Below are 22,769 nucleotides of genomic sequence, written 5' to 3'. Positions count from 1 at the left end.
TCTCTGGTTCAAATGTGAAACTTAAGTCCATTTTTGGATCGAAAAATTAAAGTATTTCCGTAAAATCTGAGCTAATAAGGGTTTTTGACAGTAAACTATAGTTTTTTGCAAGAAAATTATGGAAAATCAATTCTCTGGTTCATAGGTGAAACTTAAGTCCATTTTTGGTTCGAAAAATAAAATTATTTCTTTAAATTCTGAGCTAATAAGGGTTTTTGACTGTAAACTCTAGTTTGTTGAACGAAATATGGAAAATACAATTCTCTGGTTCAAATGTGAAACTTAAGTCCGTTTTGGATTGAAAAATAAAACTATATCCTTAAAATCTGAACTAATAATTCAATATTTTTTTCATAAAAACAAACTATTTTTTTTTTTAAACTTCGAAATTTTTCAACTTTATCTCTTTTTTTACTTTTATATCTATCTTAAAATGTAAGAGTATGCTTACGGCTCTATCAATCGTGCTCTACGATTGGTCCGAGACACGATGTGGCTTTCCCACTGGTATTCTATGATCGCTTATCGTCATTACCTAGTCTACTGTATGCATTAAATCAGTATTTTTTACACAGTGGAACAATAAACACATAAGTCATATCTTTTAAAAAAGAAAGTGAAGATGGAACATTTTAATAGAGTGTGTTCACATAACAAGGTTATTGTAGCATTGGATGCCGACAAGGAGAAGTATTTAAACTATGAAACAAGTACAAGTGCTAGCACTATTGGAAATGTATGCATGCATTGTCATGACAGTAAGGAATTAAATTTCTTTGGGATACCGAAAAAATTCACCTCTTATTATGGTGGTTATGCGAGATTGAGATCTCCAGAGATGATTGCACTCAAAGAGAATGCTAACATAAAAATAATTATTGATGATAGAGACAACTCCTTGCTACTGCTGCAGGTAACACATTACCTACGGATACATCCAATCATCAGCTTTCGGGTATTAACATTCAACAGAAGGCTAATAAAAGAAAGGCCTACTCTGCTACTAATATCGTAAACCATATCTTGTTTACGTGCCGAAACTGCTACCTGTGTAAAAATAATGTGTTAATAGACAGTGAAATTGAAAGAAAAATAAAAATGGTATTGTCAAAAAATATCACTACGGAATATAAAGATGAAACGATGAAGAATAAAGCACCAGCAAACATTACTGGCATTGATCAAACAGTCAATTAATCAAATAATACCAAAGACGAAAAGCATATTGAGCCTGTTCATGAGACACCAGTAAAAATTGTGTATGGTTAAAAATGGAATAATGATTATTCTAATTATTAAGAACTAATAGACAACGATAACTATAATATTAGGAGAGAACATTGTGAACTATTTGATGGAACAGATTCAAAATATCCAAAGTTAATCAGTGATAATAATAATGCATCATAATATATTTTTTTAGTAAAATTTTGCATAGCATTATTTCATTAAAAGTATTACATTGTTACGTGTTCATTATTTTTTAGAGTAAGCTAGCATATCAAGCGTTTAGAATGTATATTAAAACATCGGAGATGTAGGAAAAAGAATTTGCGTACATCTATTGTCAGACACACTATTTCCGTAAAATCTGAGCTATTAAGGGTTTTTGACCGTAAACTATAGTTTTTTGTAAGAAAATTATGGAAATACAATTCTCTGGTTCAAATGCGGAACTTAAGTCTATTTTTGGATCGAAAAATAAAACTATTTCCGTAAAATCTGAGCTAATAAGGCTTTTTCGAGCGTAAACTCTAGTTTATTTTAAGAATATTATGGAAAATACATTTTTTGTCCGTATCTTAAAATGACAAAATATGAGTCTTGAATTCACCTTTTGGACATACAATATAGAAATTAAAAAACAAATTTATAAGTTCCAGACTTCATGTGAATGCATTAGATAAAGAGAGTTATATGACTCCTCCCCGCAATGACTTCTAAGGGTTTTATGACTCCTCCCCACGATGAATTCAGATGGTTTTAGGAGTCATCCCCCTAGACATAACTCCATTCAACCTTGAGCGAAGGTATAAAAGTTTGATGATGTATTTCTCTTCTTAACAACTTCATAAATAGCTTCCAAGATGATAGGACTGTATGACACAGAATTTATCGGTTTAAAAAATCATCTTGTGGTGTTATATTTGAATGTGCATTTTTATTATTGTCAATGGAACTCGAAGAAATTGACTTTTATCATTGGATGGTGAACTATAACTTGTTTGAGCGTGATAAAAGCCTGTGAAGTACGACATGGCATCATACACACAGACTCGGGGTATACGAAAGAGTTATTAAACCACTTAAAAATTGGGGCCAGGTCTTGAAAACTGTTCTGTCGCAATTTAGTGAAATGTGAAGCTTTCTTGAGGTTGACGCACTCTAGATAAGGAGCAATGGGCATATAGCTAAAACTTTAATTTAAAAGTGTGACACTAGGATTCCAGGTTTCAATGTAGAAGAATTTAAGTGTCCTAAATTTGAAGGGGTTTATCATCGTCCTGAAGACGAGGTCAGGTTCTTCGCGCACTGAATACCTAAGGACATGCCTGATCGTGATAAATGCATAAGACATGGTAAAAACTATTCTACATCATGGGGCCATCATTTCTGGATGCTTAAGAGTGAACGTGTGTATGACTATGTGTCATAATATAATTTTGTATTAATATTCTACATAGCATTATTTCATTAAAAATATATCATGCATTACATTGTTTTCTGTTCAGTATTTTTAGAGTAAGCAAGCATATCAAAAGCTTGGAATGTGAGTTATAACATCAGAGATGTGAGAAAGGGAATTTGCGTACATCTATTGTCAGACACATATGGCAACATTGACAAATTATAGGTATCACAATGCATAGATTCTTTATCAACATCCATTGTTGAATTTTTTATTATGTCATTATAAAAAAGTGGTAAGTAAGTAAGTAGGAAGTAGGTAAGTAAGTAAGTAAGTAACAAACCCTTTTTTGAATTCATATCTTGTTTACAATATAAATAAATTGCATTATAGGAAATTATAAAAAAAAAATTTAAGAAACTCTCTATTAACATTCGTTATCGATTGATGTCAATTCCTGGACAGACAATACAGCATTTTTAAAAAATCCAAGTCTAAAAGTGATTAAATTCAATATAAAAATCCATTTCTCTGATACATCGGAAAAAGTTGACACAATCTAAGTACCGGAAAGAATAAATTCATTTTCAAAGTTTTTATCGGATACATCAGATAACAGTCATAAAATCCAAGTTCTATTCATTTTGGCTTCATGTGTTGTTACGTTGAATTTAGATTAGTCCGTTTTTTTTTTAATTTTGGCTTCATGTGTTGCTACGTTGAATTTAGATTAGACCGGTTTTTCTTTCTATAGTAGATACTAGCGCATATTTTTGGAGTAGAAAAAAAAATTCAGGTTAGTCTGAAGTTGATTGTCTGAAAAGTATTTTTTTTGGGGGGGAGATAAACGATTGGCTGAAACAAAAGAAAAACTTTTAATATCACAACAACTGAAGATCAGTAAAAAGTTCCGTTTTTTTTTTTTGTTAAACATGATTGGTTGAAATAAAATCGGAACTTTTAAAATCACAACAGCTAAAGATAAGTAAATTATTCCTTTTTTTTTTGTCGAACACAATTGGTTGAAACAAAAGCAGAACTTTTAAAATCAAAACAAATGTAGGTCATTGAATAATTCCATTGTTTTTTTTTTGTTAAACACGATTGATTGAAATAAAAGAGGATCTTTTGAAATCACAACAACAGAGTAGATCGGTTTTTCTTTTAATTTTGGCTTCATGTGTTGTTACGTTGAATTTAGATTAGACCGGTTTTTATTTTTATATTAGAGACTCGTGTATATTTTTAGAGTAGAAAAAAAAATTCTGGTTAGTATTAAGTTGTTTGTCGTAAAAGTATTTTTTTTTGGGGGGAGATACACTAGATACTAAAAAAAAATAAGAAAGTTTAAAATAAAAAAACATAAAGGTCAGTAGATAATTCTGTTGTTTTTTTTGTTTTTTTTTGTTAAACACGATTAGATAAAATAAAAGCAGAACTTTTAAAATCACAACAACTAAAGATCAGTAAATGATTCCTTTGTTTTTTGTTTTTTTTTGTTAAACACAATTGGTTGAAACAAAATTAAAACATCTTAAATCACAACAACTGAAGGTCAGTAAATAATTCCATTGTTTTTTTTTGTTAAACACGATTGATTGAAATAAAAGAGGAACTTTTAAAATCACAACAACTGAAGGTCAGTAAATAAAAAAAACCTAAAATAATGTCATGAAATCAACATGCAAAGTCCACATAGCTTTATTTCATTTGTTTAAGGTTCATTTAGACGAGGTTACGTGCGCACACGTAACCTCGTCTAAATGAACCTTAAAAAATGAAATAAAGCTATGTGGACTTTGCATGTTTGCAAATGACTTTGCAAATGAAGTCTGGAAATTATAATTTTTTTTATAATTTCTGTATTGTGTATCCAAGAGGTGAATTCAAGAATGATATTTTGTCATTTTAAGATACGTACAAAAATGTATTTTACATAATTTTCTTACAGGAAACTAGTTTACGGTCGAAAAAGCCTTATTAACTCAGATTTTACTGAAATAGTTTTATTTTTCGATCATAAAATAGACTTAAGTTTCACATTTGAACCAGAGAATTGTATTTCCATAATTTTCTTACAAAAAACTAAAGTTTACGGTCAAAAACCCTTAATATCTCACATTTTACGGAAATAGTGTGTCTGACAATAGATGTAGGCAAATTCCTTTTCTTACATCTCCGATGTTTTAATATACATTCTAAACGCTTGATATGTTAGCTTACTCTAAAAAATAATGAACACGTAACAATGTAATATTTTTAATCAAATAATGCTATGTAGAATATTAATACAAAAATATCTGATTATACATTATTAATATCAATGATAAGCTTTGGATATTTTGAATCTGTTCCATAAAATAGTTCACCATGTTCTCTCCCGATATTGTAGTTATTGTATTCTCTTAGTTCGTAATCAGTAGAACAATCATTATTCAATTTTGAATCATACACAATTTTTACTGGTGTCTCATGAACAGGCTCAATATGCTTTTCGTCTTTGCTATTATTTGATTCATTGACTGTTTGATCAATGCCAGTAATGTTTGCTGGTGCTTTGTTCTTCATCGTTTCATCTTTTTATTCCATAGTGATATTTTTTGACAATGCCATTTTTATTTTTCTTTCAATTTCACTATCTATTAACACATTATTTTTACACAGATAGCAGTTTCGGCACGTAAACAAGATATGGTTTACGATATTAGTAGCAGAGTAGGCCTTTCTTTTATTAGCCTTCTGTTGAATGCTAGTACCCGAAACCTGATGATTGGATGTATCCGTAGGTAATGTGTTACCTGCAGCAGTAGCAAAGAGTTGTCTCTATCATCATCAATTATTTTTATGTTAGCATTCTCTTTGAGTGCAATCATCTCTAGAGATCTCAATCTCGCATAACCACCATCATAAGAGGTGAATTTTTTCGGTATCCCAAAGAAATTTAATTCCTTATTGTCTTGACACTGCATGTATACATTTCCAATAGTGCTAGCACTTGTACTCGTTTCACAGTTTAAATACTTCTCCTTGTCAGCATCCAATGCTACAATAGCCTTTTTATGTGAACACACTGTATCAAAATGTTCCATCTTCACTTTCTTTTTTAAAAGGTATGATTTATGTGTCTATTGTTCCACTGTGTAAGAAATACTGATTTAATACATACAGTAGACTAGGTAGTGACGATGAGCAGTCATAGAATACCAGTGGGAAAGCCACATCGTGTCTCTGACCAATCATAGAGCACACTTGTTAGAACCGTAAGCATACTTTGACATTTTAAGATAGATACAAAAAGAAAAAAATAAATAAAGTTTAAAAATTTCGAAGTTTAAAAAAAATAGTTTGTTTTTATGAAAAAAATATTGAACTATTAGTTCAGATTTTAAGGATATAGTTTTATTTTTCAATCCAAAAAAGGACTTAAGTTTCACATTTGAACCATAGAATTGTATTTTCCATATTTCTTTCAACAAACTACAGTTTACAGTCAAAAACCCTTATTAGCTCAGATTTTACAGAAATAGTTTTATTTTTCGAACCAAAAATGGACTTAAGTTTCACCTATGAACCAGAGAATTGTATTTTCCATAATTTTCTTGCAAAAAAACTATAGATTACAGTCAAAAACCCTTATTAGCTCAGATTTTGCGGAAATACTTTATTTTTTCGATCCAAAAATGGGCTTAAGTTTCACATTTGAACCAGAGAATTGTATTTTCCATAATTTTCGTGCAAAAAAATATAGTTTACGGTCAAAAACTCTTATTAGCTCAGATTTTACAGAAATAGTTAATTTTTTCGATCCTAAAAAGGACTTACGTTTCATATTTGAACCAAAGAATTGTATTTTCCATAATTTTCTTACAAAAAAACTAGAGTTTACGGTCAAAAACCCTAAATAGCTCAGATTCCCCCCAAAAAAAATACTTTTCAGATATATCTTTTTAAAGCTTTATTTTTAACTCCTACATCCGGATTTTTGGAAGCACTTCATGCCGGAGTACAGCAGCCTAAAAAGTCTACAATCTCAACGTTGTTCTCGCCCCCACCCCCCAAAAAAAAAAAAACTATTAAGACATTTCTTGTTAAAACTTTATTTTAAACTAATTCATATGGGTTTTTCACAAGAAATTCGTACCACAGTACAGCACTATCACTAGTCTAAGACATCCACATCTAAGACATCCACTCTGTCATCGCCCCACCCCCAATGGCTATGAACTTCAAAGAATATTGATATCTGCTATAAAAAACACTTCATTCTAAAAAAATTGTAAATACGAAAAGATTAATAGGCCCTTAATTTCGGTATATGACTATTGCGTAATGACTACGAACTTCTAAGAAACTTTATATCTGCTATAAAAAACAATTAATTGTAAACATTAAGTACTTACAAACTTATTTATAGGCCCTTAATTTAGCTAACTGAGTATCTCGTAATGGCTACGAACTGCTAAGAATCTTGATATCTGCTATAAAAAACACTTAATTCTAAACAAATTGTACGAACAAAAAGATTTATAGGCCCTTAATTTAGGTATCTGACTATCTCGCAATGGCTACGAACTGCTAAGAATCTTGATATGTGCTATAAAAATCACTTCATTATAAACAAATTGTATGTACAAAAATATTTATAGGCCCGTAATTTAGGTATCTGACTCTCTCGTAATGGCTACGAACTGCTAAGAATCTTGATATCTTCTATAAAAAACACTTAATTCTAAACCAATTGTAAATACAAAAAGATTAATAGGCCCTTAGTTTAGGGGTCTGGTTATCTCATAATAGCTAAGAACTGCTAAGATTCTTCATATCTGCTATAAAATACACTTCATTCTAAACAAATTGTAGGTAGAAAAGGATTTATAGGCCCTTAATTTAGGTATCTGACTATCTCGTAATGCCTACAAACTGCTAAGAATCTTGATATCTGATATAAAAAACACTTCATTCTTAACAAATTGTAAGAACAAAAATATTTATAGGCCCTTAATTTAGGTATATGACTATCTCTCAATGGGGACAAACTGCTAAGAATCTTGATATCTTCTATAAAAACACTTCATTCTAAACAAATTGTAGGTACAAAAAGATTTATAGGCCCTTAATTTAGGTATCTGACTATCTTATAATAGCTAAGAACTGCTAAGAATCATGATATCTGCTATAAAAAACACTTCATTCTAAACAAATTGTAGGTACAAAAAGATTTATAGGCCCTTAATTTAGGTGTCTGACTATCTCGTAATGCCTACTAACTGCTAAGAATCTTGATATCTGCTATAAAAAACACTTCATTCTAAACAAATTGTAGGTACAAAAAGATTTATAGGCCCTTAATTTAGGTATCTGACTATCTCGTAATGGCTACGAACTGCTAAGAATCTCGATATCTGCTATAAAAAACACTTCATTCTAAACAAATTGTAGGTACAAAAAGATTTATAGGCCCTTAATTTAGGTATCTGACTATCTCGTAATGCCTACAAACTGCTAAGAATCTTGATATGTGCTATAAAAAAACACTTCATTCTAAACTAATTGTAGGTAAAAAAGGATTTATAAGCCCTTAATTTAGGTATCTGGCTGTCTCGTAATGGCTACGAACTGCTAAGAATCTCGATATCTGCTATAAAAAACACTTCATTCTAAACAAATTGTAGGTAAAAAAAAGATTTATAGGCCCTTAATTTAGGTATCTGACTATCTCGTAATGGCTACGAACTGCTAAGAATCTTGATATTTAATTGAGTACATTATAGCTTGCCTATGAACTAAAATGAAAATTACTCTTTACCTATGAATCCAATTACTAATCAAGTTAGTGTGACCTCCACTCTCTCTCTCTCTGTTTAACCTCCAAAAAATGGGTGTCACATTATAAAACACGTCTGGTAAAGGTAAGTACCATTTGTAGTAATAGATGACTGGCCCTGGCAAGCCAATTTACCGGTTAAACTACACGCATATCCACGTGTAATTCAATGTAAATTTTCAACGAATTGGGCCCTTACTACTAGCGTTACTGATACAGAAGCTTCAAATACCGTAGGATGGAGGAGGAGTACTTCACAGTCTTTCAATCTTGAGCCTTTTGACTCTGTGAGAAGTTAGCAACTGAAGAAGCACATGCAGTATTTTTATTTTTTAATTATAACAAAAAGTGTTACTTACCAATAAAACCACCTCCTCCACCTCCTGCTAAACAGGATCCTCCACCTCCTCCAAATCCTCCATGGTTATGGCCTATGTCACAACTTGAGCCACCAGTTGCTCCTTCTATTAATGACTGACCACTTGAATTCATTTTTGCTGCTCCGTTCCAACCACCACCAGCCCCTTAAAGTCGACAGTTTGTAAACAAACATAGATAAAATGAAAAAGCAAGCAAGGGGTAGTAATCTGAAGTTTTATAATCATTTGCAATAGCTCTGACAAACAGGAAAGAATCTGAACACATTAAAATTGAAACATCGTCAAGTAATTGTCTGATTAGATTTGAGTTTCCCAAAATTATTTGGCCTATCATCCCCTTGCCAAAAAAAGCATTAATAGGCTCCTGATTTTTTTTTAAATTCTAATAATAATTATACAGGAAGATATAGGCATGTGTTAAAGTTTCTATCTTTTCCGTAAAATTAATTAAAAAAAAAACATTTTCCACAAAATAAGTTTTTCAAAGAAAAGTAAATACCTCTATTAAACAAAAATCAGCAAAATAAAATCAAATAATCTACCAAGCGTGAAACTACCAAAAATCATCATCGATAAATAAATGAAACCCAAAACGAACAGAAATTGCAATAAATAACCGAGTCAAACTCAAAACGAGCAGAAATTAACATAAGTTGGGCTCAAAACCCTCATGCCTTCCCAAGGCCAGAACGAAATTTGCAATTTTCTGAAAAAAATATAAATGTTTTTACTTTTATAACTTTAATAAATTGAATAAACATTTTGATTACTAAATAGCAGTATATGTAAATTAAACTGACAATGCACATTCATTTGTATTTTTTTCAGTAAAGTGCAAATTTTATTCTGGCCTTGGGAAGGCATAGGGGTTTTGAGGCCAACTTATGTTAATTTCTGCTCGCTTTGAGTTTGACTCCGTTATTTATTGTAATTGCTCTCCACTCATTTTCGACTATTAAAAAGGGGCAATTTCAATTTCCAATCAAATAAGCCCTTTTTGAAATTTCTACAACAACTCTCTATACAAACCTTATATGCCCCCAGGGAATAATTTACAATCCTTGCACTAAGGGCTCTGAGGGGGTTATCATCCTAAAATACCTAATTTCCAGAACTTTCAACTACGTTGAAAAATGGATATCAAAAAATTTGATTGGATGTGTTCGGGAAAAGGGTGGGCTTGAGAGGGGCGTTAGTCGCTCTCCAATCACTTTCAACTATTAAAAAAGGCACTAGACCTTTCAATTTCCAAATGAATAAGCCCTTTTGAAGTTTCTACGACAACACGTTCAATAAAAACCTTATATGCCCCCAAGGCATAACTTACAACCCTTGCCCTGAGGGCTGTGGTGGGGAGGGGTTGTCATCCTTAAAGACCTAATTTCCAAAACTTTCAATTACGTTCAATAAAATAGCTATCTCAAAATCTTGGTTAGATGTGCTTGGGGAAAGATGGGCGTGAGAGGGGGTTAGTTGCCCTCAAATCACTTTGGACTATTAAAAAGGGCACTAGCCCCTTGAATTTCCAATCGAATGAGCCCTTTTTTAAGTTTCTAGGACAAAGATTTCAAAACAAAACCATATATGCCCCCAGGACATAATTTATAACCCTTGCCCTGAAGACTGTGGGGGGAGCTTCCTGCTCAAAGGTATAGTTCCCTGAAATTTCAACTGTGTGGGACAGTATGGCTATCTCAAGATTGTGATTAAATATGTATGGGGAAACAGTGGACATCGGATGGATGATAGATTCCTTCTAATTATTTTAGACCATTAAAAAGGGCACTAGCCAATTCAATTTCCAATCGAATGAGCTCTAATTGAAGTTTCTACGACAACGCGCTCTATAAAAACCTGATATGCCCCCAGGGCATAACTTACAATCCTTGCCCTGAGGACTGGGGGGGTGTCATCTTCAAATACCTTATTTCCAGAACTTAAAACTACGTTGAATATAATGGCTATCTCAAAATTTAGCTTGGATGTGTTTGGGGAAAAAGTGGGCGTGAGAGTTTGATTAGTTGCCCTCCGATCACTTTCGACTATTAAAAAGGGCACTAGCCCTTTGAATTTCCAAACGAATGAGCCTTTTTTGAAGTTTCTACGACAACGTCTTCTATAAAAACCTTATATGCCTCTAGGGCATAACTTACAACCCTTGCCCTGAGGGCTATGGGGGAGTGTCCTCCTCAAAAGCATGATTTCTATCTGGAAATCAAGTTCGTTGAACAGAATGGCTATCTCCAAATTTTGATTGGATGTGTTTCGGGAAAACGTGGGCGTGGAAGGGCTGTTAGTCGCCTTCCAATCACTTTCGACTATTAAAAAAGGCAAAAGCCACTCTAATTTCCAATTGAATGAGCTCTTTTTGAAGTTTCCACGACAACTTCTTCAATACGAATTGCCCTGCTCTAAAGGGAAAAAAAAAATCATAAATGATACATTGTGGCAACATCGTTCTTATATGCCCCCAGGGCATAACTTGAAACCCTTGCCCTGAGGGCTATGGGGGAGTGTCCTCCTCAAAAACATATTTTCTATCTGAAAATCAACTACGCTGAACAAAATGCCTATCTCAAAATTTTGATTGGATGTGTTTGGGGGAATGATGGCGTATGGGGGGGGGGGGGGCTAGTTGCCTTCCTATCACTTTCGACTATTAAAAAGGGCACTAGCCACTCCAATTTCCAATCGATTGAGCCCTTTTCGAAGCTTCTACGACAACTCCTTCGATACGAAGTGCCGTAGTCTAAAACCACGAAAAAATAAATAATACATTGTGCCCACATCGTTCTTTACTTAGGCAGCGCAATTGCGCTGCCTAGGATATAATACAGAACAGTTTAAATTAGGAACAACGAAGTTTGAAACGAAACTACCTACTGAAATTACAATACAGAGATAATATAGAAAATTTTTTAATGAGAAGAATGAACCTGGTGTGCTGCAACAAATTTAGTAATAATCGACTGTTTTCGTCATAGTAACCTTAAATAATCATGATTCACTATTTTCAATAATTTTCTTTTTTTTTCTTTTTTTTTATAAATTGGTTACCGCAATGAATCCACGTTCTACGATGTATGATGAGTGAAATGAAGTTAATACGTTTGAATAACCACTTGTAGTTAAGAAAAATCCCTAGGGATAGAATATGGCAACCAAAATTGTTGGTATCCCTTTTGAATTTAAATTTCGTATATATATTAATATTATATATATATATATATATATATATATATATATATATATATATATATATATATATATATATATATATATATATATATATATATATATATATATATATATATATAAAGTTCTAGTGCCCTTTTTAGGATTCAAAAGGATATCTTCAAACCATTGAACCCATCAAGCACCCGTGTCACGCCCTTTTAAGCTTACCTCCCCCCAATGACATCTTATCAAATTTTGAGATAGCCGTTTAATTCAAAATAGTTGAAGGGTCTAATAACTACGCCTCTATGGATGAAATGAACCCCACAGTCCTTGGGACAAGGGCTCTAAGTTATTCAAGTTGCCCATTGTTTACGCATGTTTTTTTTTATTGGGAAAGGGGGGTAGGTTTGATTTTATGTGCCTAAAAAGGCTAAGGGTATTAAGGTGGAATTTTCTGGAAAGGATGAAGCGGATGTTGAACTATATCAAAACAAACTATGTGTATAGTGGTTTTAAAAAGGGCGCATGAAAAATATCTCAGCAACGACATGTTGAGAGATGTTGAATTAACCGAAAGACACTGTATGCACATTACTACTACTATTGTGACTAAGGTCACTGCGACTACTACTAATACCACTACGACAACTGCTACTACAACTAACACTGGTACGACTATTATGACTACACCTACTACTACTACTACGACTACTACCACTGATCTTCAACAACTACTATTACGACTAATTCCGCCGCGACTTCTTCAAAAACGACAACTACTACTGCCATTATTACGACAACAACTAGTACTACTGCTTTTACTTCTACTACGAGTAATTTTGCTGATACTGCTAATACTACTGGTAATGCTACTACTAACACTAAACATATTGCTAATACTAGTAGTAGTAATCTATATAAAGGTTTAAACCCTACAAGCCTGAGGCATGAATATGTGTGCAGTTTCAACGGTATATGCCTTACCAGACAGGTTTATGAAACAAAACCCATTTTCTGGGCCAATCAGAGATGTTTCTACTAACGGTACTCCATAAGACAATAAAAGATACGAAACTAACATGCGTAATTTTTATTATAAAATAATGTTTCCACTAGCGATACAGGCAAGTCGGACATCTTTCTGAGTCAAAACCTGTCAAAGAGATTGATAACCTCTAGCTTAAAGGCATCTCATCGGGTTTGGTTAAGAATGCAAACTGGGTAATTACAGAATGATGGTATGATAGAGCCATATATGTTTCAACTTGAAAGTTATATCACTTAGCGGTAACATAGCTAACTCAATTCGCGAGACAGGTATTCCATTGGTTAAGAATGCATCATGGCTAATTGCAGAACGATGATATGATGGAGTCATAATTGTTTCAACTTGAAAGTTATATCATTTTGCGTAAAAGCTAACTAAATTTGCGAAAAAGGCATTCCCTTGGTTAAGAATGCATCATGAGTAATTACAGAACGATGGTATGATGAGTCATAATTGTTTCAACTTGAAATTTATAATTAAACTGCATACCAGTTAAGGTAAGCCCGAAGGGGTTGCTAATTCAGAATAACATCGTTGGCATCAATCTACGGAAACGATGACAAGATGACCATGTGACTTGACCTAGCTTTACTTCTCGGATGTGTTCTGTATAATACACAAGTACCATTTGAACAGTGTGGTCAATATAAAAATGCTCTAACATTGTGGTCTACTAAAAAGTTGATACTAATAGAAATGTAGATGCCAATAAAAGAATTTCAATAAAGAAATTCAGAACAATCTTTAGAAATCCTTAGAAATCAAGTAGTGTGATGATTATAGGTTTGAAGCATCAAGGATCGCAACCATTAATGACCCTAACCACCAGGGACATCAACCTCCAAGGGCTCCCTATTCCGAACCTCCAAGGGGCTCCCTCCCTCCAAATTCCCCCCTCCCATTTTTAATACTTTTTTTGAAGTTTTTTTTACCTTTTTCTTATTATTATTTTTTTGACATGGTACTTTTTTTTTTACTTTTTTTACATGTCTTAGAATGACATAAAACATACTTAAAACATACAAAAATCTCGTTTAATATTTTCCAAATTAAAAATGAGAATGATATAGAAATGTTAGTCGTGACTTTTACTATTAGAAAAATAAAGCTTGTAGTAGCACTTTTTGTTGAATGAATTTTTTTTTGACTTTGGCTCTACCAATCGCACTCTATGCTTGCTCATAGACACGATGCGGCTTTCCCACTGGTACTCTATGGCGGGTTATCGACACTACATAGTTTATTGCATTTACTAAATTAGTATTATTTACGCAGTGGAAGGATAAACACATAACTCATATCTTGAAAAATAATGAAGATGAAGCATTTTAAGAAAGTTTGTTCACATGATAGTGTTACTGTAGCATTGAATGCTGACATGGAGAAGTATTTGAACTATGAAACAAGTAAAAGTGGTCGCACTATCGGAAACGTATGCGTGCGTTGTCATGACAGTAAGGAATTAAATTTCTTTGGACTAAAAAAATTCCATTGTACAAATGGTGGATATGCGAAAGTATCATTTCCAGAGAAGTTAGTACTAAAGATGAATCGATGAAAAACGAAGTGCCAGCAAACGTTACTAACATCATTGCTCAAACAGTCAATGAACCAAATAATACCAAAGACAAAACGCATAATGATCCTGTCGATGACACCAGTAAAAATTGTGTATGACTCAAAAAGGAATAATGATTATTCTACTGATGACAAACTAAGAGAGGACAATAGCTACAGTATCAAGAGAAAAATGGTGAGCTATTTTATGGAACAGATTCAAAATGTCCAAAGTTGTTCGTTGGTATTCATATTGTATAATTGTATATTTTTGTATGATTACCCATCGTTAAATTATCTCATTAGAAACGTATTTTTCATTACACTACTATGTGTTCATGATGTTTAGAGTGTGTTAATATATTAAACGTCTAAAATGTATGTTCAAGTATCGGGAGTGTAAGAAACAGCTAATGCATACATAATATGTTGGATAGATAGGTTAACATGGAGAAAATTTAAGTATCAGAATGAACAAATTCTTTATCAACACCTTTTCTCGGATAGGTGCGGATAAAATTGATAAAATTTAAGTATCAGAACGAATAGATTCTTTATCAACATCCATTACCGGATATGTCGGTTAACATTATCAAAACCTAAGTATCAGATTGATGAAATTCTGTATCAATATCTAATGTCAGATACGTGGGATAACATTTACAAAATATAAGTATCAGATTGAATAAACTCTTTATCATCTTAATTTGTCAGATATCTCTGATAAAATTGAGAAAATCTAAGCATCAGAGTGAATAAATTCTTTATCAATGTCTTTTGACAGATACTGTTGGTAACACTGATAAAACTTAAGTATCAGAGTGAATAAATTCTTTATTGGCATTCTTTATCGATGTCATTTCTCGGATATTTCGGATAACATTGACAAAATCTATGTTTTAGAATAAATAAAGTTTTTCTTAAAATCCTTTGACGGATAGGTCGGATAAAATTGACAAAATCTAAGTATCAGAGCGAATAAATTCTCCATCATCATCATATGCCAAATACATCGGTTATCCGGATAAAATTGACAAAATCTAAGTATCAGAGGGAATAAATTCTTCATCATCGTACTTTGTCAGATATCTCTGATCAAATTGAGAAAAGCTAGGCATCAGAGCGAATAAATTCCTTATCAAAATCTTTTGAAATATAGTTTTAGTAACAATGATAAAACTTAAGCATCAGAGTGAACAAATCCCTTATTAGCATTCATTATCGATGTAATTTACTAGATAAGTCGAATAAAATTGGTAAAATCCATGTAATAGAATGAATAAATTCTTTATCAACATCCTTTGACAGATAGGTCAGGATAAAATTGATAAAATCTAAGTATCAGAGTGAATAGATTCTTTATTGACAGCCTTTGCTGGAACTGTCGGTTAACATTATCAATATCTAAGTGTCAGAGTGATTAAAGTCTGTATCAACATTCTTTATCGATATCATTTCTCTGACATGTAGGATAAAATTGACTATATCTAAGTATCAGAGCGAATAAATTCTTCATTATCATCATATTCCGGATACATCGATTATCCGGATAAAATTGAAAAAATCTAAGTATCAGATTGAATAAATTTTTTATCAGCATATTATGTCGGATAACATTGTCAAAATCTAACTATCAGAGTGAATAAATTCTTTATCATCTTCTTTTGCTGGATACATTGGATAACATTCACAAAATCTAGATTCGTCAGATTCGCATGATAAAATCGAGAAAATCTAAGTATCATAGTGAATAAATTCGTTATCAATGTCTTTTGACAGATACGTATAATAACATTGACAAAGTCTAAGTATCAGAGTGAATAAATTTTTTAATACCATTTTTTTTTATCGAGGTAAGTTGTCGGATACGTCGGATAACATTGACATAATCTATGTATTAGAATGAATAAATTTTTTATCAACATCATTTGTCGGATACCTCGGATAAAATTGACAAAACCTAAGTATCAGAGTGAACAACTTCTATTACAACATCTTCTGCTGGATACATCGGATAACATTATCAAAATCTAACTGTCAGAATGATTAAACTCTATATCAAAATCCTTTGTCGGATACATAGGATAACATTGACAAACTTAAAGTGTCAGAGTGAATAAATTCATTATCAACATCTTTTTCTGGATACGTTGAAAAACATTAACAAAATCTAAGTATCAGATGATTAAATTCTATATCAATATGCTTTTCAAATTGACAAAATCTAAGTATCAGCGTGAAAAAATTCTTTATCATCGTCCTTTGTCAGATATACCTGATAAAATTGAGAAAATCAAAGTATCAGGGTGAATAAATTCTGTATCAGTGTCTTTTGAAAGATACTTTTAGTAGCAGTGGTAAAATTTCAGTATCAGAGTGAATCAATTCGTTATTTATATTCTTTATCGATATCATTTCTCAGATATGTCGGATAACATTGACAAAATCTATGTGTTAGAATGAATAAATTCTTTATCAACATCTATTGATGGATATACCGGATAAAATTGACAAAATCTAAGTATCAGAGAGAATAAATTCTTTATCATCATCATATGCCGGATACATTAGTAGTTCGAAAACAATTGATAAAATCTAAGCAACAAATGGAATAAATTCTTTATCAGCATCTTATGTTGGATATATTATATAACATTCTCAAAATCTAAGTATGAGAGTGAATAAATTACTTATCAACTTCATTTGTTGGATACATCAGATAACATTCACAAAATCTAAGTAGCAAAGCTAAAAAACCATTATCATCATCATTTATCAGATACGCTTGATAAAATTGAGAAAATCCAAGTATCAGAATAAATAAATTCGTTATCAGTTTCTTTTGACTGATACGTTTAATAACATTGACAAAATCTAAGTATCAGAATGAATAAATTCTTTAATAACATTTTTTTATCGACATCAGTTGTCGGTTACGTCAGATAACAATAACAAAACCTATGTATTAGAATGAATAAATCCTATATCAACATCATTTTTCAGATACGTCGGATAAAATTGAGAAAGTCTATGCATAAGAGCGAACAAACTCTTTATCATCATCATATGCCAAATACATTCGATAATCCCGATAAATTTGACAAAATCTAAGTATCAGATTGAATAAATTATTTATCAGCATCTTATGTCGGATAACATTGCCAAAATCTAACTATCAGAGTGAATAAATTCTTTATCAACTTCTTTTGTTGAATACTTTCGATAACATTCACAAAATCTAAGTATCAGAGCGAAAAAATCCATTATCATCCTCTTTTGTTAGATACGCATGATAAAATGAGAAAATCCAAGTATCGGAGTGAATAATTTGTTATCAATGTCTTTTGACAGATACGTATAATAACATTGACAAAGTCTAAGTATCAGAGTGAATAAATTCTTTAATACCATTTTTTTCGAGATAAGTTGTCGGATACGTCGGATAACATTGACAAAATCTATGTATTAGAATGAATAAATTCTTTATCAACATCCTTTTTCGGATACGTCGGATAAAATTGACAAAATCTAAGTATCAGAGTGAACAAGTTGTTTATCAACATCCTATGCTGGATACGTCGGATAACATTATCAAAATCTAACTGTAAGAGTAATTAAATTCTATATCAACATCCTTTGTCCAATACATAGGATAACATTGGCACACTCTAAGTGTCAGAGTGAATAAATTCATTATCAACATCCTTTTCTCGATACGTCAGATAACATTAACAAAATCTAAGTATCAGAGGGGTTAAATTCTATATCAAAATCCTTTTAAAATTGACAAAATCTAAGTATCAGAGTGAATAAATTCTTTATCATCGTCCTTTGTCAGATATACAAATGATGAATAAATACTTTATTAACATTCTTTATCGATATCATTTCTCAGATATGTCGGATAACATTGACAAAATCTATGTATTAGAATGAATAAATTCTTTATCAACATCTTCTGACGGATATGTCGGATAAAATTGACAAAATTTAAGTATCAGATTGAATAAATTTTTTATCATCATCATATGCCGGATACATCGGTTATTCGGATAAAATTGACAAAATACAAGTATAAGATTGAATAAATTCTTTATCAGCATCTTATGTCTGATATGTCGGATAACATTGTCAAAATCTAAATATCAGAGTGAATAAATTCTTTTTAAACTTCTTTTGTTGGATACATCGGATAAAGTTCATAAAATCGAATTATCAGAGTGAATAAATCAATTATCATCATCATTTGTCAGATACACTTGATAAAATTGACAAAATCCAAGTATCACAGTGATTAGATTCACTACCTATGCCTTTTGACAGATACGTTTAATAACATTGACAAAATCTAAGTATCAATGTGAATAAATTCTTAAATAATTTTTTTTATAGAAATGTTGTCGGTTACGTCCGATAACATTGACAAAATCTATGTATTAGAATGAACAAATTCTGTATCCACATCATTTTTTCAGATACTTCGGATACAATTGACAAAATTTAAGTATCTGCGTGAACAAGTTCTTTATCAACATCCTATGATGGATACGTCGGATATCATTGTCAAAATCTAAGTCCCAGCGTGATTAAATTTTATATTAACATCTTTTATCAAATATATAGGATAAAATTGGCAAACTCTAAGTGTCAGAATGAATAAATTCTTTATCAAAATCTTTTAACGGATATGTCGGAGAAAATTGACAAAATCTAAGTATCAGAGCTAATAAAGTTTTTATCATCATCATATGCCGGATACATCAGTTATCTGGATACAATTGATAAAATCTAATTATCAGATTGAATAATTTCTTTATCAGCATCTTATGTCAGATATGTCAGATAACATTATCAAAATCTAAGTATCAGTGTGAACAAATCCCTTATCAACTTCTTTTGTTGGATACATCGGATAACATTCACAAATCTAAGTATCAGAGCCAAAAAATCCATTATCATCATCAGCATTTATCAGATACGCTTGATAAAATTGAGAAAATCCAAGTATCAGAGTGAATATATTCGTTATCAATATCTTTTGACAGATATGTTTAATAACATTGACAAAATCTAAGTATCAGAGTAAATAAATTCTTTAATCACATTTTTTTATCAAGATCAGTTGTCGGATACCGTGGATAATATTGAAAAAATCTATGTATTAGAATGAATAAATTCTTTATCAACATCATTTGTCGGATACATTGGATAAAATTGACAAAACCTTAGTATCAGAGTGAACAAGTTCTTTATCAACATCCTATGCTGGATACGTCGGATAACATTATCAAAACCTAAGTGTTAGAGTGATTAAATTCTATATCAACATCCTTTGTCGGATACATAGGATAACATTGACAAATTGTAGTGTCAGAGTGAATAAATTCATTATCAATATGCTTTTCTGGATACGCGGGATAACATTATCAAAATATAAGTATCAGAGTGATTATATTCTATATCAACATCCTATTCTCAGATACATATGAAAAAATTGAGAAAATACAGGCGTCAGAGTGAATACTTTTTTTTTATCAACATTATTTGTCAGATACATCGGATAAAATTGACAAAATCTTTGTATAAGAGTGAATAAATTCGTTATCAGATAACATTCATGAAATTTAAGTTCCTTTAATTTGACTTTATGCATCGTTGTGTTGAATCTAGGTTAGACTGGTTATAGATGGCAGCACATCCGTTCAGACACACAGTCATAGTGCGAGAAACATGCAAAAAGTTAGGTTAATTTAGGTTCACTTAGAGTGGTGCACCACTCTAGGTGAACCTAAATCTAAGTGAACCTGAGTGTACCTAAATCTTTAGAACCACTCTAAGGGAACCTAAATCTAGGTTAGATTGATTATAGATGGCAGCACATCCGATCAAACACACAGTAATAGTGAGAGAGAGACTTGCAAAACGTTAGGTTAATTTAGATTCACTTAGAGTGGTTCACCACTCGAATTTAATCGCTCTGACAATTAGATTTTCATAATGTTATCCGACGTATCCAGCATAGGATGTTGATAAAGAACTTGTTCAACTCTGACACTTAGATTTTTTCAATTTTATCCGAGGTATCCGACAAATCATGTTGATAAAAAAATTATTCATTCTAATACATAGATTATGTGAATGTTATCCGACGTATCCGACAACTTATCCCGATAAAAAAATGGTATTAAGAATTTATTCACTCTGATACTTAGATATTGTCAATGTTATTATATGTATCAGTCAAAAGACATTGATTACGAATTTATTCACTCTGATACTTGGATTTTCTCAATTTAATCAAGCGTATCTGACAAATGATGATGATAATGGATTTTTTCACTCTGATACTTACATTTTGTGAATGTTATCCAATGTATCCAACAAAGAAGATGATAAAGAATTTATTCACTCTGATAGTTAGATTTTGACAATGTTATCCGACATAAGATGCTGATAAAGAATTTATTCAATCTGATACTTAGATTTTGCCAATTTTATCCGGATAACCGATGTATTCGGCATATGATGACAATGAAGAATTTATTCGCTCTGATACTTAGATATTGTCAATTTTATCCTACATATCCGTCAAAAGATGTTAATAAAGAATTTATTCATTCTAATACATAGATTTTGTCAATGTTATCCGACATATCCGAGAAATGATGTCGATAAAGAATGTTGATACAGAATTTAATCATTCTGACACTTAGGTTTTGATAATGTAAACCGACATTTCCAGCAAAGGATAATGATAAAGAATCTATTCACTCTGATGCTTAGATTTTATCAATTTTATCCCAACCTATCCGTCAAAGGATGTTGATAAAAAATTTATTCATTCTAATACATAGATTTCGTCAATGTTATCCAAAGTATCCGAGAAATGACATCGATACAGAATGCCATTATAGAATTCATTCACTCTGATACTTAAATTTTACCAGTGCTACAAAAAGTATTAGTCAAGACTTATTGCTAAAGAATTTATTAACGCTGATTCTTAGATTTTCTTCATTTTATCAGAGGTATCTGACAAAGTACGAGGATAAAGAAATTATTCACTCTGATACTTAGATTTTGTGAATATTATTCGACGTATCCGACAACTTATCTGGATAAAAAAATGAAATTAAAGAATTTATTCACACTTATACTTATATTTTGTCAATGTTATTATACGTATCTGTTAAAAGACATTGATAATGAATTTATTCACTCTGATACTTGGATGTTCTCAATTTTATCAAGCGTGTCTGATAAATGATGATGATAACGGATTTTTTCGCTCTGATACTTAGATCTTGTGAATGTTATCCAATGTATCCAACAAAAGAAGTTGATAAGGAACTTATTCACTCTCAATGTCAGATTTTGACAATTTTATCTGACATAAGATGCTGATAAAGAATTTATTCAATCTGATGCTTAGATTTTGTCGGGTTTATCTGGATTACCGATGTATTCAGCATATGATGATGATAAAGAATTTATTCGCTCTGATTATTAGATTTTGTAAATTTTATCCGACATATCTGTCAAAAGATGTTGATAAAGAATTTATGCATTCTAATACATAGATTTTGTTAATGTTATCCGACATATCTGAGAAATGATATCGATAAAGAATATTGATACATAATTTAATTACTCTAACAGGTTTTGATAATGTTAACCGACATTTCCGGCAAATGATGTCGATAAAGAATCTACTCATTCTGATACTTTGATTTTATCAATTTTATCCCGACCTATCCGTCAAAGGATGTTGATAAAGAATGTATTCATTCTAATACACAAATTTCGTCAATGTTTTCCGACGTATCCGAGAAATGATATCGGTAAAGAATGTCAATAAAGAATTCATTCACTCTAATACTTACGTTTTATCAGTGTTACCAAAAGTATCTGTCAAAAGAAATTGATAAGGAATATGTTCGCGCTAATGCTTATCTTTTTTCATTTTGATCAGAGGTATCTGAAAAAGTACGATGATGAAGAATTTATTCCCTCTGATTCTTAGATTTTGTTAATGTTATCCCACTTATCTGACATTAGATGTTGATACAGAATTTCATCACTCTGACACTTAGGTTTTGATAATATTAACCGACATATCCGGTAATGGATGTTGATAAAGAATTTATTCGC

The 22,769-nt window shown here is 31.5% G+C and overlaps 2 protein-coding genes across 2 annotated transcripts in view; one reads left to right on the top strand and one right to left on the bottom strand.

The window, feature by feature from the left end:
* LOC148956441 (ALK tyrosine kinase receptor-like) overlaps nt 1-12,254 on the bottom strand; it is a 76,644-nt gene extending 64,390 nt beyond the window's left edge. Inside the window, exons 1-2 of the mRNA XM_089090935.1 lie at nt 12,239-12,254; nt 8,813-8,977 (exon numbers count right to left, since the gene is read on the bottom strand). Of these exons, the coding sequence (XP_088947061.1) occupies nt 8,813-8,977; nt 12,239-12,254 (181 nt within the window). The remainder of the gene's footprint in view (nt 1-8,812; nt 8,978-12,238) is intronic.
* A 307-nt stretch (nt 12,255-12,561) lies between these two features.
* The window catches only part of LOC148956440 (ALK tyrosine kinase receptor-like), a 114,657-nt gene continuing 104,449 nt past the window's right edge, over nt 12,562-22,769 (top strand). The window contains exon 1 of the mRNA XM_089090926.1: nt 12,562-12,846. Within this exon, the coding sequence (XP_088947052.1) occupies nt 12,562-12,846 (285 nt within the window). The remainder of the gene's footprint in view (nt 12,847-22,769) is intronic.

Source organism: Artemia sp. Qi Xiang Cuo, chromosome 1, assembly GCF_049724085.1.
Source record: "Artemia sp. Qi Xiang Cuo chromosome 1, ASM4972408v1, whole genome shotgun sequence".
NCBI classification, from domain to species: domain Eukaryota; kingdom Metazoa; phylum Arthropoda; class Branchiopoda; order Anostraca; family Artemiidae; genus Artemia; species Artemia sp. Qi Xiang Cuo.
This window is presented reverse-complemented; position numbering and strand designations above follow the sequence as displayed.